The 14,637-nt window shown below is 43.9% G+C and overlaps 1 protein-coding gene across 2 annotated transcripts in view; it reads left to right on the forward strand.

The window, feature by feature from the left end:
* MRAP2 (melanocortin 2 receptor accessory protein 2) overlaps window positions 1-14,637 on the forward strand; it is a 45,617-nt gene that overhangs the window by 17,426 nt on the left and 13,554 nt on the right. For both annotated transcript variants that reach the window (XM_034647996.1, XM_002930476.3), the window contains exons 2-3: window positions 4,652-4,785; window positions 13,045-13,144. In XM_034647996.1, the coding sequence (XP_034503887.1) occupies window positions 4,659-4,785; window positions 13,045-13,144 (227 nt within the window). In that variant the 5' untranslated portion in view covers window positions 4,652-4,658. The remainder of the gene's footprint in view (window positions 1-4,651; window positions 4,786-13,044; window positions 13,145-14,637) is intronic.

The following is a 14,637-nucleotide window of genomic DNA, read 5'->3' on the forward strand; positions in this document are numbered from 1 at the left end:
GGGTCCTCACTGTCCTGCAAATGCCAGACTCTGGGGGCTGCTGCCCACATGTGCTGGCATTTCCCAAACAGTCGAACAGTGCCGCTTCTGCAAAACTCAGGCAACTCTAGGCTTCAAAAAATGGACATTATACAGGGGCGTCTGGGTGGCGCAGTTGTCGAAGGCGTGATCCCGGCGTTGTGGGATCGAGCCCCACATCAGGCTCCTCTGCTATGAGCCTGCTTCTTCCTCTATGAGCCTGCTTCTTCCTCTCCCATTCCTCCTGCTTGTGTTCCCTCTCTCGCTGGCTGTCTCTGTCAAATAAATAAATAAAATCTTTAAAAAACACACACACACAAAAACAAAAAATGGACATTATACAAAATCCGGCCAGACGACGGCCTTCTGTTTCTCTCCTGTCCTTGTGTATTTGGTGGCCCAAGTGAATCAGTTTGAGACTTGGACGAAAAATGTTGCCTCATGGGCTTTTTCAAGGGTGCTAGGTGTCTGCTTGAGAGGGGAGGCCAGGGACGCCGGCCCCCCACTCTAACTTTGGGATTGGAGAACCTAGATGAAAGAGCTAGTGAAACAAAGGCCTCCCCCTGCACCGCCCCACCCCGCCCCCTGTTATCCGAAGGCTAGCAGGATGACGGGCGCCTGGCAGAGGTCGTCTAGCGTTTCATTCGGCTTCCCTGGAGAACCTGCCATAGCGGGGCTCTGCTCTTCACTCCCTCTTGTCTCCAGGCATCGGCCAGCACTTGGCTCCTCTCTTAAAGGATGGACTTTCCACTTTCAGGATCTCTGCGTGTATGACTTGCATGACTCTTTGTCCTCAGCCATCCCTAAGTAGTTCATGTAGATGAACAGGAATGGTTTAAGGGAGAGGAAAAGAAGCAATGAAAAAACACTTTCTCGGTGGTGGGTAAGGGGTTGAGATTTCTTTCTTTCTTCTTTTTTTTCTTTTTAAGATTTTATTTATGTATTTGTCAGAGAGAGAGACTGTCCGAGAAAGAGAGCACAAGCAGGGGGAGCTGCAGGCAGAGGGAGAGGGAGAAGCAGGCTCCCGGTGAGCGAGGAGCCCGGTGTAGGACTCGATCCCAGGACCCCGGGATCATGACCTGAGCTGAAGGCAGACACTTAACTGACTGAGCCCCCCAGGTGCCCTAGGGGTCGCGGTTTCTAGATTCTGTTGTTTTGTACAGACACGGTCTGTTTGCTCGCTCCTGGCCAGCCCTCTGAGGGTGGCCCTAACGCCTCTTTCTGACCTGAGAGAGTCGCAGGGAGACCCGCAGGGCACACGGGCCTGGGCAGCCAAAGGTGGGGGTCAGCGCTGGGTACAGATGTGGAGAACAGCTTGCACAGCGATCGGAAAACACTCCCATCTTTCCTTCCTTCCTTGTTTCGTGTACTTTTTGCTGCTTTTCTGTCATCTATTTTGATACTAGATAAGTCTAATGCCTCCCTCTGCTCTGCTTATGACGCTGGCTGTGATACCTGATTTCCAATAAAAAGGAGATGATCAAACCAGACTTCGTATTATTTTCCTTAAAAAACCAGGAGCGATTATTACCATATTTTTGACTTGATGGAGCAATGTGAATCCCATGATGTACATATTTCTCATTAAAACTTTTAAACATCCAAACGAATGCCTTCTGAGTTATTTTTTATTACAGTTTTATTCATTTGTCTAGGGTGCACAGATCAATGAACCCACAAGGGGAGTTTGATAGGAATTGGCTGACAGGGGAGTTGGCGATGCTTGAAGAAGAGGCCAAGGCTTTTCTATCCCAGACTAGCATTTCTTAGCTTATAATAACAGTGCTGGTTGCTATGTGTTGATCTTAACTGGGTCCTGGCTACCCATACTTCATATAAGATCACATTTCATCTTTACAGCAACTCCACGAAATAGGCACTGTCATCATCTTCATTTTCCTGATGGGAAAATTGAAGCTTAGAGCTTCTCCCCCCCATTGCTCTAAAGGAGGGTTGGCAAACTTTTTCTATAAAATACTAGAAAGTAAATGTTTTAGGCTTTTGAGCCATACTGTGTCTGTTGCCACCACCAGCTCTGCTGTTGTAATGCTGGAGAAACCATAAAAAAAAATATATAAAAACAAACAAGGGTGGATGTGTTCCAATAAAACTTTCTTTATGGACTCCCATATTTGAATTTCATATAATTTTCTATGTCACAAAATATGAGTTACAAATTATTTTCCAGGAGCGCCTGGGTGGCTCAGACAGTTAAGCATCCAACTCTTGATTTCGGCTCAGGGCATGATCTCATGGTTGTGAGACTGAGCCTTGCGTCGGGCTCCATGGTGGGTGTGCTGCCTGCTTAAGATGCCCCCCACTTTGGTGCTCGCTCTCTCAAAGCAAAAATTGTTTTCCAATCATGAAAAAATATAAAAGTGTTCTTCACTTGGAGGCTGTATAAAAACAGGTGGTGGGCCCGATATGCCAACTCCCGTGTAGATGAGAGTAAGCGGGGAAAAGAGGAACGGGTTAGGATGGGCTGGTGGGAACCACACTCTGGCCAGAGGGAAGAGCACGTGTGCAGGGAGCACAGGGCAGGAAGTCTCCGAGGAACTACAGGAAATGCAAGCAAGATAAGAGGAGACCAGGAGGCCCAAGTCATCACCTTGTGGAAACTTGCAAAGATTTTGGACTTTGTCCTTAGAGCAATGGGAAGCCATTAAAAGTATTAAGCAAAGGAATGACAAGGACAGTTAAAAAAAAAATCACTGGCTGATAGGTGAAGGATGGAATACAATTGGTCTGTAAGAATAGAAGCAGAAAAACCAGTGAGGCCGCTGGAGAAGGGGGCGGGGTGGCTGATGATGGTGTCAAACTAGTGACCAATAGCCGGAAGCATTTCCTGGCGACATAGCAAATGGAGGTAGAGCAAATGTGAAGACCCTGGTCTTCCAGCTTCAAATCTAGTGTCTTCCCTGCACGGTGTGAAGTTCTTAAAATTCTCAAATGCACATTGTGTTTATCCGAATCTGCCATTTATCTCAGAACCCTCACACACACTATTCTGTCCTTGTGGAGGAAGTGCTCATAAATGAGGATAGTGTTTCTTAGTTTTGAGTTATTAATTTTCATTTCATGAGGAAATGTATTTCATTGAGGGAAATAATCTCTTGTTCAAATAATAAAAAGACCAATGATAATACCGTGGCAATGGTTTTATGTTATTTTTGTGCTGGTGTTAGAAACGTTACTGAATCCTTCCTTGAAGGTCAGCTTTTCTTAAAATTTGTTTAGCTGTCTTTTCCAAGTGAGAAACGGTACATTCTCTTCTACCTTTGAAGGAATGATCTGTCTGGCTGGGCGCTCACAGTAGCACTCCAGTTCTGATACTAGCGTGTCTCTCCGGATCAGAGTACACTATCCTTTGAACAATATGATGCTGAGGGGTTAGAGTCTGTTTCTGTGGGGCCCAGGACTGGGGATTAGGAAAGAAAGGAAAAGGGAAAGATCAGACTCATGCGTTGGGGCAGAGGGGTGACGGGGATGGTGATTTTGCCTCAACTTCTCTTGGGGTTCTTCTAGGTTCTAACAACCTAGAAGAAATGGATAAATTCCTAGAAACGTATAACCTATCAAAACTGAAGCAGGAAGAAATAGAAAATATGAACAAATCGATTAGTTTCAACTTCTTAGTTCAACTTCTCTGGGGGTTGTGTCCTAGAGGCAGCAGTGGGTGATACTGAGCCGAGATGGGGTGGTTCTTAGGGGTGGGACCCAGTGGTTATGACTTCTCAGTGAATCTTCATTTTGGCTGATCTTTCATTGAAATTTTCCTTATATTACTGCTCTTTGTTCCTTTGTATTCTTTCCCCAATATAAAGCAAGGTCTGTAGGGTCTGTATCTGTGTCTCAAGCATCTTCTCCCATCCCATAATGTACAGTGTCTTGCACACAGTAAATGCTCAATATTGAGTACTGGCTGTGTTAATTTGTCACCTTTGGCATCTGTACTGCACAGTGCAACCTCTCGTCTCAAAGAAGTCAGAAGTTTTAAATCTAAAATCATCACAAAGAGGACACTTGAGACATACTGAGAATAGGACAAATTTTAGGAGTAAGCAGTAGGCAAGAGTCGGGCTTCCACTGAGGATCTCCTCCCATTGTTGGACTTTTGTGGACCCCTTCTCTTTTTGCCACCCCATTTCATTAGCCTTTGGTTGCTTGTCTTTATTTTTGCATAGCAGGTGCTCCATATATGTATACTGTGCTAGTTCACTTCTGGTGCTGATTTTTTTTATTCTCTGTAGACTCTTTGAATATTCATGCAGGTATAGGTGATGGGGCTGAAGTTCTAAGCAGAGTCTTTGACATACTCTCTCCCTTCATTTATCAGTTATTGAAAGTCAGTTATGTACCAGGCACTGGGTTAAGTCCTGGGGGGCAGCAACAAAAGAAGACATGGTGTCTGATTTCAAAAACATTCCAGTCTAGCGGAGAGGTAAAAAGGAAATGATGGCCACTTGGTGTGAAGTATAGGCAGCCATTGAGGACCTCTCCCTGACCTAGTGGATGGGGCCTGTCTGATGCCTTTGCCTTCTGAGCTTCTGAATGTGGTCAAGGGCAGGTAGAGTATGTGAGCAGTTGAGGATGAATTAACAGGTTTTACACTTGTCTTTCTCCGTTTGTGCAGGGTGGAGATGTCTGCCCAGAGATTAATCTCGAACAGAACGTCCCAGCAATCTGCACCTAATTCTGATTATACCTGGGAATATGAATATTATGAGATTGGACCAGTTTCTTTTGAAGGACTGAAGGCTCATAAATGTAAGTCTTATACAATTCCCATTGTAAACATAATGTATTTGTCTTAACCTGTGAAATCCCCAGTGATGAATTTTCCTGAACATTGTCTTTTTACACAACTCTATTCTGTAACCCCCAAGTCCCAGAAAACACCCCCTTCCTAACATAGGCTGATTGCTCAGGGACGGTATTACATGAGTGACAAAGAACTTGAAAGATTTCCTTAGTGGGGGACCCTGAATCAATGTCATTCTCAAATTGAGACTCTTTTTAAAGTATTAATGATTCCAGCTCTCCCAAACTGTGTAAGCATTTGGACCATCAAAAACATGTACAAAAGTAAAGTTTGAAACTATTATTTGAAGAACCTTCTTCTGTAACACATGGTCGACAGCAACCTTACAGCCCTGCTGGGTTTCTAGTGGGGCAATTAGAGGACAGTGATACTGTTAGGAGTTAGTTGGACAGTTGGGTGGTCAGGGTCAGGGTCCCCCACAATGAAATGAAAATATGGAGTTGGGATAGCTAAGACAAAACAGCACTGACATTCTGTTTTGCCGCTTAACAGGACCACACTAGCCTTCTGCTTTGCAGCCTTTGCAGAAATGACTTCTGCAAAATGTCCTCAAATAAGACAAGTAACACAAAACATTTGTCAGTTTCACAGGCAAGGTGCAGTTAAGACATAAGCCCCCAGATGTCAGAAAAAAAAAGAAAAAAAGAAAAAAATCCCATCAGCACGTAGACATTAGCCTAATAGGTAGACAGACACTTAACCAAAGCCCTGATTGGCATGACTCAGCACACCCTGATTGCTTAAAATAGTTCTGCAAAAGAGCTCATAAAAACCCCTAAACTTAGAAGCTCCAGGGGCAACACTCGGGGCCCCCTCCCTCTCTAGGAGCTTTATATTATCGCTCAGTAAACTTTGCTTTGCTGCCCGCCACTCTTCATCTGGTCTGCCTCTTCATTCTTTGAAGGGGCATGACCAAGAATGGGGGGGGGAGTGGAGGGCACCTGGGTGGTGCAGTCATTAAGCTTCTGCCTTCGGCTCAGGGCGTGATCCTGGCATTCCGGGATCGAGTCCCACATCGGGCTCTTCCCCTGGGAACCTGCTTCTTCCTCTCCCACTCCCCTGCTGTGTTCCCTCTCTCCTTGGTTGTCTCTCTGTCAAATAAATAAATAAAATCTTTNAAAAACCCCTAAACTTAGAAACTCCAAGGACAGTACTTGTGGGCCCCCTCCCTCTCTAGGAGCTTTATATTATCGCTCAGTAAACTTTGCTTTGCTGCCCGCCACTCTTCATCTGGTCTGCCTCTTCATTCTTTGAAGGGGCATGACCAAGAATGGGGGGGGGGGAGTGGAGGGAGCCTGGGTGGCGCAGTCATTAAGCTTCTGCCTTCGGCTCAGGGCGTGATCCTGGCATTCCGGGATGGGATTGAGTCCCATATCAGGCTCTTCCCCTGGGAGCCTGCTTCTTCCACTCTCACTATCCTGCTGTGTTCCCTCTCTCACTGGCTATCTCTCTGTAAAATAAATAAATAAAATCTTAAAAAAAAAAAAAAAGAATTTTAGTGGAAAGCAAAATGACTAGGGAAATTGCCATATATTTCCCTACAATATGCACTTTTACAGCTTGGTGACACAAATTTTATTTTTCTATCAGCTTTCTCCTATCTCTTTCCCTTAGTTTAAGGGGCAAAGAAGACAAGTCTGCTGTNGACAGGTCCGCTGCTATTATATTGGTTGGTACATCTCTAGAGACAATTGAAAATCTTTTTTGAGCATATTACATTCTAGAAATGATTATAGCTAACAAAGATTCCTGCAAAATGTAGGCAGATGTGTGACACATTACATATTTACTTTACCTCCTATACTGTTAACAAGGAGTGCTTTTGTTAGCTTAACATTTACATCTTCACATCAGAAAAAAACAAAATGCCTGGGTGAGTCCTTACTGTTCAGATGTAAGAGATCTGGCCAAAGTAGAGGTCCTTAGCTTCTGGAAACTGACAATATATGAGACACATAGAAAAGAATAAGAAACAAACAAAAAACACAGATATTCAGAAAAATAGAAAAGATTAAGCCAACTATTGTACTGTGTATTTTCATATAGTCTCTTCCATTTTAAAATGCTGTGATTCTGACCTTCACGTGTGTCTCCTTGTATTACAGAGCAGAATTCAAAGCGAGATGGGTGTAGGTTCAGAAAAATCAAGCAAGATATTTCAAGGGGAAGCATTTATTGAGGCTAGGATAACAGTTATCTTCATTTGCTTTACCTGTAACAGATCATTCGTGGCAATAGTAGTTCCATCTTAATTAGACCAAGTTCTTCTGCCTGCTGAAATAAAGAGTCCTACCTTCAAAGGGTCTTCCATCTGAGAAACAATCTCTGGTGGTTATTGTAAATTCTCCTTTGGCTCTCAGTTTTTCATCTGGTATTAAACCTTATAATGTACCAGAAGTGGACATACATCTGACATATATTTGGCACCAGCAGAATAGACATTCTCTCATTCACTCTTTTTTTCAGCAAATATTTACTGAGCACCAGTAATGTGCGGTACTATTTTAAGAACTGGAGATACAACAGGGAACAAAAGAGGCAAAAATACCCCAGCTTATAGATCTTGCCTTCTAGTGGGAGATATAGACAATAAGTAAGTTAAGTAAACAAACCATGCCATATAGTGATAGAAAAATAAATTAGGGAAAGGAGATGTGGAGTTCAGAGGTAAAATTATACAGAGAGTGGCTATGGAAGGCCTTACTGAGAAGGAGAAATTTGAGAAAAGACTTGAAGGAAATGAGAGATTGAATTGTAAGATATCTTGGGAAGAGCATTCCAGAAAATGCTCCATGGCAAGAATGAAATGGAACCTGCAAGGAACAATGAGGACACCAGCATGGTGCCAGGGGAGTGAATGAGGCAGGACAGCAAGAGAAGAAATCAGGGAATAGAGAAGTGGAAAAAGGTAATAGGGCCTTTGAGGTCATGCTAAGGACTTTGGCTTTTTCTCTGAGATGTCATTTGGAGAAGAGGAATAGCATTTGGTTTAGGTTTCAGTAAGACCTCTCTGCAGGTGGGAAAGGGAGGGGGTGAGATTGGGAGCAGAAGACCAGTCAGGGGGGCTCTCGCAATAGTCCAGGCAGCTGATGATGGGGACTTGGCCGTGGGCGGGGTAGTGGAGTGGTGAGAGGTGCATAAAGTTTGGATAGTTCTTAAAGATAGATCTGATAGGATTCGTAAATAGGTTGGTCATAGGGCATAATAGAAAGGGAAGAGCCAAGGATAATTTGAAGATTTGTGATCTAATTGGCCGAATGAATTGCCATGAACTGAGATGGGGAAGATTATGCGGGAAGCCAGGACATCAGGAGCTCAGCTTTGGACTTGTTAAATTGAGACCTGTCAGACATCCAATAGGACACAGCAGGAGAGGTGTGCTGTGAAGGTGTGAATTTGAGAGTCACAGCATATAAATAATATTCAAAGTTAGAGGCTGGATGAATGAGTATAGACAGAAAACTGAAGAGATACAAGAACTGAGCCCAGGCACAAGCCAGCATTTAAAAGTTGATGATGTTGGGAGGAAAACAGCAAAGGAGCTAAACGGAATGTACAGAAAGGTTGGAAGAAAACAGGGCAATTGTGTTTCCTGGAAGCCAAATAAAGAGCGAGCTTCCAGGATGAGGCAGTGGTCTGTGTCAAATGCTGCTATTGAGTCAAGTAAGTTGAGGACTGTGACTTGCCTGTTGGATTTACAATGTAGAAGTTATTGGCAATGATTTGAAAGCAGTCTTAGGGAGTGGGCAGGAGTAAAAGACTCAATGGAATATGGTTCAAGAAAAAAATGAGAAGAACTGGAAATCATACGTATAGACAGATCTCTCAAGAATTTTGCTATAAAGGGAAAGAGAACTAGGACATTTTTGGAAGACCTTGGCTAGGTGAGTCAAGATGTTCTCAGAGAAGCAGAAGGCAAGCCTGTGAGTCCATACGTGGGCACGTTTACATTTTAGCAGGACCATTTGAGCTGCTCTATTGAGGAAAGACTGAGGGAGCATCCTCTGAGCTCTGAGCCATCGGTGGAGGCCATATCCCGTGCTTTTTTTCACATGCCAACTTGCAAATAATGCCAGCCACACACGGATGAGTTAGCAGGAAGCCCGATCATCAGCCTGAGAAGCAGAGCTAGAGCTCGCGAAGGCTTAGAGTGCGACATGTCATTGGAAGCACAGTCAAGGCAAGTCCCGCAGCAGCACTGTTGGCTCCTCGCCAGGAATTCATAGCACAGAACTGACCCTAATGCATTAGAAACCAGAAGGGCTGTGAGGACAGTCTGGCTCTCATATCCTGAATTCTCTCTTTCAGTTAAGTATTGATCCTTGTTTTTCATACAACCTCAAGATGGAAAGGTCACAATTGATTCTTAGGAGGTGGAAAGGAGGGGACTGGGATGGGGTAGTTGGCCCTAGTCTGACCCTAGAGTGGAAAAGATAATCATGGAGAAATAGGATCACACCAGTGAAAGCCCTGCCATCATCAGCTTTCTGCTCTGTTCCATTCCATTCATTAATGGTCAGGTTGCGGGGAAGTTATTTTATTATGACACATTCCATTTAGGATTCCCCTTGGCAATGTGCTCTACGTCTTTACTGTGATGATCTCTAAGTAGTTCAGTTTCTAGATGGGACAGAAGTGGCTGCTGGGCTCTGTTAGAAACACTGTTGGAAGGTTTCTGTTGGTTTCCTTAACCACCTGGCCTCATTGGAGCTTCACTCTCTATAAACCTTCATTTTGAATCCTTCTCGGGGAAGGGTGCCTTGGAGAGGGCCAGGGGCTCTTCTTTCTTTCCCTATTTGACTGCCACGCCTATGTCCATGAAACTTGGTGTATAAGTAAAACTGCAAGAGAGTTTGGATATTCCTGGGATGAGATGGGGGATCTCTGATATTCCTTGAAAGGCACTCGGTAAGAAAGCGCCCTAGGGTCAGGCCATGTGGCAGAGGGTGAGGTACAGGGAAATTAATGGAAATAATTATAGGAAGCAAAATTCTGTTTGAAGAGGACTGTGAATAAGCAGAGCCACTGAAAGTATATTGTGATAGGAAATGTAGATGCCATGTTACCAAGGAAGAGTCTGGAAATGCTGTTGGATCACTGGCATTCTCAAGTTCTAACCACAGCCCTGCTTCTCCCTAGTCTGCTCCCTTATGACTTCAGGGGTGGGCTGGGACCTTCCCATGCCCCACATGGTTGCTGCCTTTTGATCAGCAACCTGGGGTGCTAGAAAGGCAGAGAGAAGGCACTAGGCTGGGTTAAAGGCACCCGTTTTCCGTCTCTGTCTACCCTGAGCTAGAGAAGGGTAGGACCGCAACGATGGCTGGGTCAATGTGAATCAACGCAATTAGGTTAAATTCTCAACCGAGAACTTCAGTGTAAGTCTTGAGTGTACTGTTAGAATTTGCCTTTGCTCTGCAGGCCGTTGATGAAGTCAAGCACGCTGCACCGTCGCTCTCAGTACAGTGGGGCTTCACAGGTGGCGCCCCCACAAATGAGACGTCACTGTTGTGTGCTGGTTGTGTACATGTGTTTGTCTGTTATTCATCCTTTGTCCTTTTTAGTCTTCATTTCCACTATATTATAAGGCAAAGTCTACAATTTCTATTTCTTTGGCATTCTTTTTTTCTTTTTTAAAAGATTTTGTTTATTTGACAGAGAGAGAGACAGCCAGCGAGAGAGGGAACACAAGCAGGGGGAGTGGGAGAGGAAGAAGCAGGCTCCCAGTGGAGCTGGGAGACAGATGCAGGGCTTGATCCCAGGACCCTGGGATCACGCCCTGAGACGAAGGCAGATGCTTAACGACTGAGCCACCCAGACTCCCCTTTCTTTGGCATTCTTAATCCAAGGAAAGATATGTTAGTTTTGTGTCCGGACTGCTGGATAAACATTGTTGAATAAAAATTAACTTCTGGGCAATCCTATATGTAGAATGATATATGAATTATTCAGAGTAAATTGCTAATCTGATTTCTTAACTTTAGAAAAAGGGCAATACCTGATTAGAATGATGCTTTCCATTTAAACACATTTAATGTATAAGTGCTAATCATTTTTTTTTTAATTTCTAAGCATCCTCCCTGTAATCTCATGTAGGTAAACTTCTTAGAATAGACCAGAAGTATAAAATATTTTTAGCCATTCCGACTGGTGGGAGGTAGCATTTCATTGGCGAGAATGCAGGGAACGGGGAGCCCTCTCACACTGTTCGTGGGCATGCGAGCGGGTGCAGCCACTCTGGAAGACAGTATGGAGCTTCCCCAAGAAGTTAAAAATAGAACTACCTTACGACCCAGCAATTGCACTATAGGTATTTACCCAAAGGATACAAACGTAGTGATCTGAAGGGGCACCTGCACCCCAATGTTTATAGCAGCAATGTCTGCAATAGCCAAACTATGGAAAGAGCCCAGATGTCCATCAACAGATGAATGGATAAAGAAGATGTGGTATGTATATACAATGGGATATTACTCAGCCATCAAAAAAAAAAAAAAAAAGAAATCTTACCATTTGCAATGACATGGATGGAACTAGAGGGTATTATGCTAAGTGAAATAACTTATTCAGAGAAAGACAATTATCATATTATGTCACTCATATGTGGAATTTAAGAAACAAAACAGAGGATTATAGGGGAAGGGAGGGAAAAATAAGGGACGACGAAATCAGAGAGGGAGACAAACCGTAAGAGACTCTTAACTCTAGGAAACAAACAGGGTTGTTGGAGGGGAGTTGGGAGGGGGGATGGGGTAACTCGGTGATGGGCATTAAGGAGGGCTTGTGATGAAATGAGCACTGGGTGTTATATGCAACAGATGAATCACTAAACTCTCCCTCTGAAACTAATAATACACTATATATTAATTGAATTTAAATTTTTAAAAAACTTAAAAAAAAGAAAGAAATGTAAAATAATTCAACTTTAGTGCCTCCCCCAGATTTGAGACCTTATAATGTATGTGCCAGTTTGTGTAGACAATCCAGTCTCATCCTTACCTGAAGGACATACACTTGTGACTATTACCCAAGACAGGATCGAGGAAGGGCCCATGTAGAGAAGCATAAATACGTCATGGGGTTCAAAGGAGGGAGAAAACACATCAGTTAGGGAAGTTAGTCCAGGCTTTGTGAAGGAGATGGTGTAGAATGGGCTTTGAAGGATGGATAGACTTTCATTAGCTCGATGTTGGGGTAAGTTGTTCCAGCCAGGGGAGGGTAACAGCCCCTGAAAAGGTGTGGATTTAAGGAAGTTACGGCAACGAGTTAAAATAAATACAGGGACACAGTGTTCGCTTGTTAATTGGAAACATGGGTTTTAAAGTACAGGTAAACTGGGAGAAATTGATGATAATTTTAACCGTAATAGCTGACAAATATGGGGTACATTTTTCTCCGATGCCAGACATTGTAGAAAGTGCTTTACATATGGAATCTCTTGTAATGCGGAAAAGGTTGGGCCTGTTTTTGCCACAGAGATTTTTGTTTGTTTGTTTGTTTGCTTTGTTTTGTTTTTGCTTTGCTGAAGAATTTTTTTATAAAGGAGCCATATTAACAGAGTTGCTACAAAGTAGGTCTGTACAGAGATGAGACAGAGGGAAAGGCAGAAGTCAGGGAGAACGCCCAGGAGGTGATTCATATGTTCTCCTCCAGAAGTAACGAGGACTTGAGTTATTCCAGCATGAGTGTGAGTGAAAATACAAAATTGGGTTGGTTTGAATAAGAATTCATTTTTTTTTTAATTAAGTAGGCGCCACGCCCAGTGTGGAGCTTGAATTCATGACTTTGACATCAAGAGTCGCATACTCTGCAGACTGAACCAGCTAGGCAACCCCAGAATTTATTTTAAATTTCGTATTGCAGGCTCTGCTAGAAAGGGTATCTTCTAACTCAGGACACTTCAGTGGAATATTAAGGACACAGATGGTCTATCTTCTGTCCTAAGTTCCTTCATTAAGATATGGAAACCAAGAATCAGTAAGGCCAAGCCTCTCCACGTTATCTGAGACAGAAACCTGGAGGCCCCACGCTCTTCCCTCTGCCTCATTCCCTACATTTTATCTATCCCCAGTTGGCTAATGGGTCAAGATTGTCTTATCAGATTGTTGACTTTCTTCTCTTATTTCGCATAACAAAAGCTCAGATTCCTTGAATGTTCAAGTTTTAAGCTGCTGTGAAATACTAATCCCAGTGTTAACTGTTTACAGATTCCATTGTGATTGGATTTTGGGTTGGTCTCGCTGTGTTCGTGATTTTCATGTTTTTTGTGCTGACTTTGCTGACCAAGACAGGAGCGCCACACCAAGAGTAAGTTTGGGTCTTTCCTAAATACCTTTTAAGCCCCATGGGTAACTAAATAGACATACTATTCAGGGCTGGGGTTGCTTCCAGTGGTGGAAAAAAGGGGCTGGTTATGGATTTACTGCCTGGACCCAGTTGCCTTGGGACCCTCCTGATTCTTTCCCTCTTGCCTCTGGGGCTTGTTTTCAAGAGGACCCTTGTGAACCGAGGCTTCACACTGATCAGGCCTGATTTTTATTTTGAAATGTTTATTAATTAGGATGTATTTTCTCCTTACTCCCAAAAGAATTTAGATGACTCAAGACCAAAAACAGTGGGGTGGGGGGGGGAAGACCGTAGCAAAATGGGATGAAAACCAGTTTGAAAAAACATCTTAAGGAGCAGAGAAATGGGTATAAGCGGGTACTTGGTTGAATTAATTATTGACAATAAACAGTGAGTTCAACACCGAGCTCCCTTGAAGCTAGGATGAAAAGCAAAACACCAGGGACCACATCACTCTCGGGAGAGGATAACGAACATTTGTTTTGGGCTTTGGACTTAGGGAGGAAATTATCACACGGCACTTACAGAACTCTGAGTAACGTCAGAAGGTATTTGCTCAGTTGGGGATTGCAAAAACTCAGGAATGTTTTAGAGGATTTTTATTATCCCAATTCTTCAAACAAGGCAAAAAATAACATGATGTGGGATACCTTTTTAGTCAGTCCCAGCCCGCAGAGATAGCACACTCCAGCTTAGGTAACTGGAAGAGCTTTTGATGAAGGGACTCTCCAGGAGCTTGTGGCCAGGTGAGAGGATAGCCCGACGGGACAGTGCAGGACCCCCGGGCTAGCACCACCGAGGAGCAGGCACCACCCCAGATCTGAAGGGGACCCAGGAGTCCTGTGGAAAGGGCGGCCAAAAGGAGCTATGACTGGGTTGAAGGACACAGCTAGCCGGATGAGACCTCTCAGGGAGGGAGCCTCAAAATAAGTACCAGCTCCTTATTTTCCTTCCTCCTTCCACCTCTCACCATTGCTCACCAGTGGCCGACCACAGTGGCACAGCCAGCAGCCAGTCGCCATCAGAGGTCAGTTTTCTAGGGCACAGAGCACACAGCAGCATGCAGAATGACGAAGAGTGACCTGGGAGAGTGAATGGAAGAAGTGTAGCCCAAATCCTACCATTTTACATCTGGCTGCTCTCTGACTCCTCATGGCCTGGCCGCGGGATTCTCAGTGTTGAATCTCATCACATCTCTCCAGTGGCTGTCGTTCAGGCTTCAGCCTGCACTTGCACTCTAACAAGTGCCTGGGTAAAGACAGCGGTTCTGCTCTTCACTCAGCTGTTTTCAGACATTAAGATGTAGAAAAAAAAATTAAACACATTTTAAATGAAAGGAAAATAACATTTTATTGAAGCCTATGAAGACATCTGGTTGAGAATCTCTTTAACAGCCACTAAAAAGACAGGGACCTTCCCTTTCTTCTGTGGTCCTCACAAAAATCTGTACATGC

Source organism: Ailuropoda melanoleuca, chromosome 19 (genome assembly GCF_002007445.2).
Source record: "Ailuropoda melanoleuca isolate Jingjing chromosome 19, ASM200744v2, whole genome shotgun sequence".
NCBI classification, from domain to species: domain Eukaryota; kingdom Metazoa; phylum Chordata; class Mammalia; order Carnivora; family Ursidae; genus Ailuropoda; species Ailuropoda melanoleuca.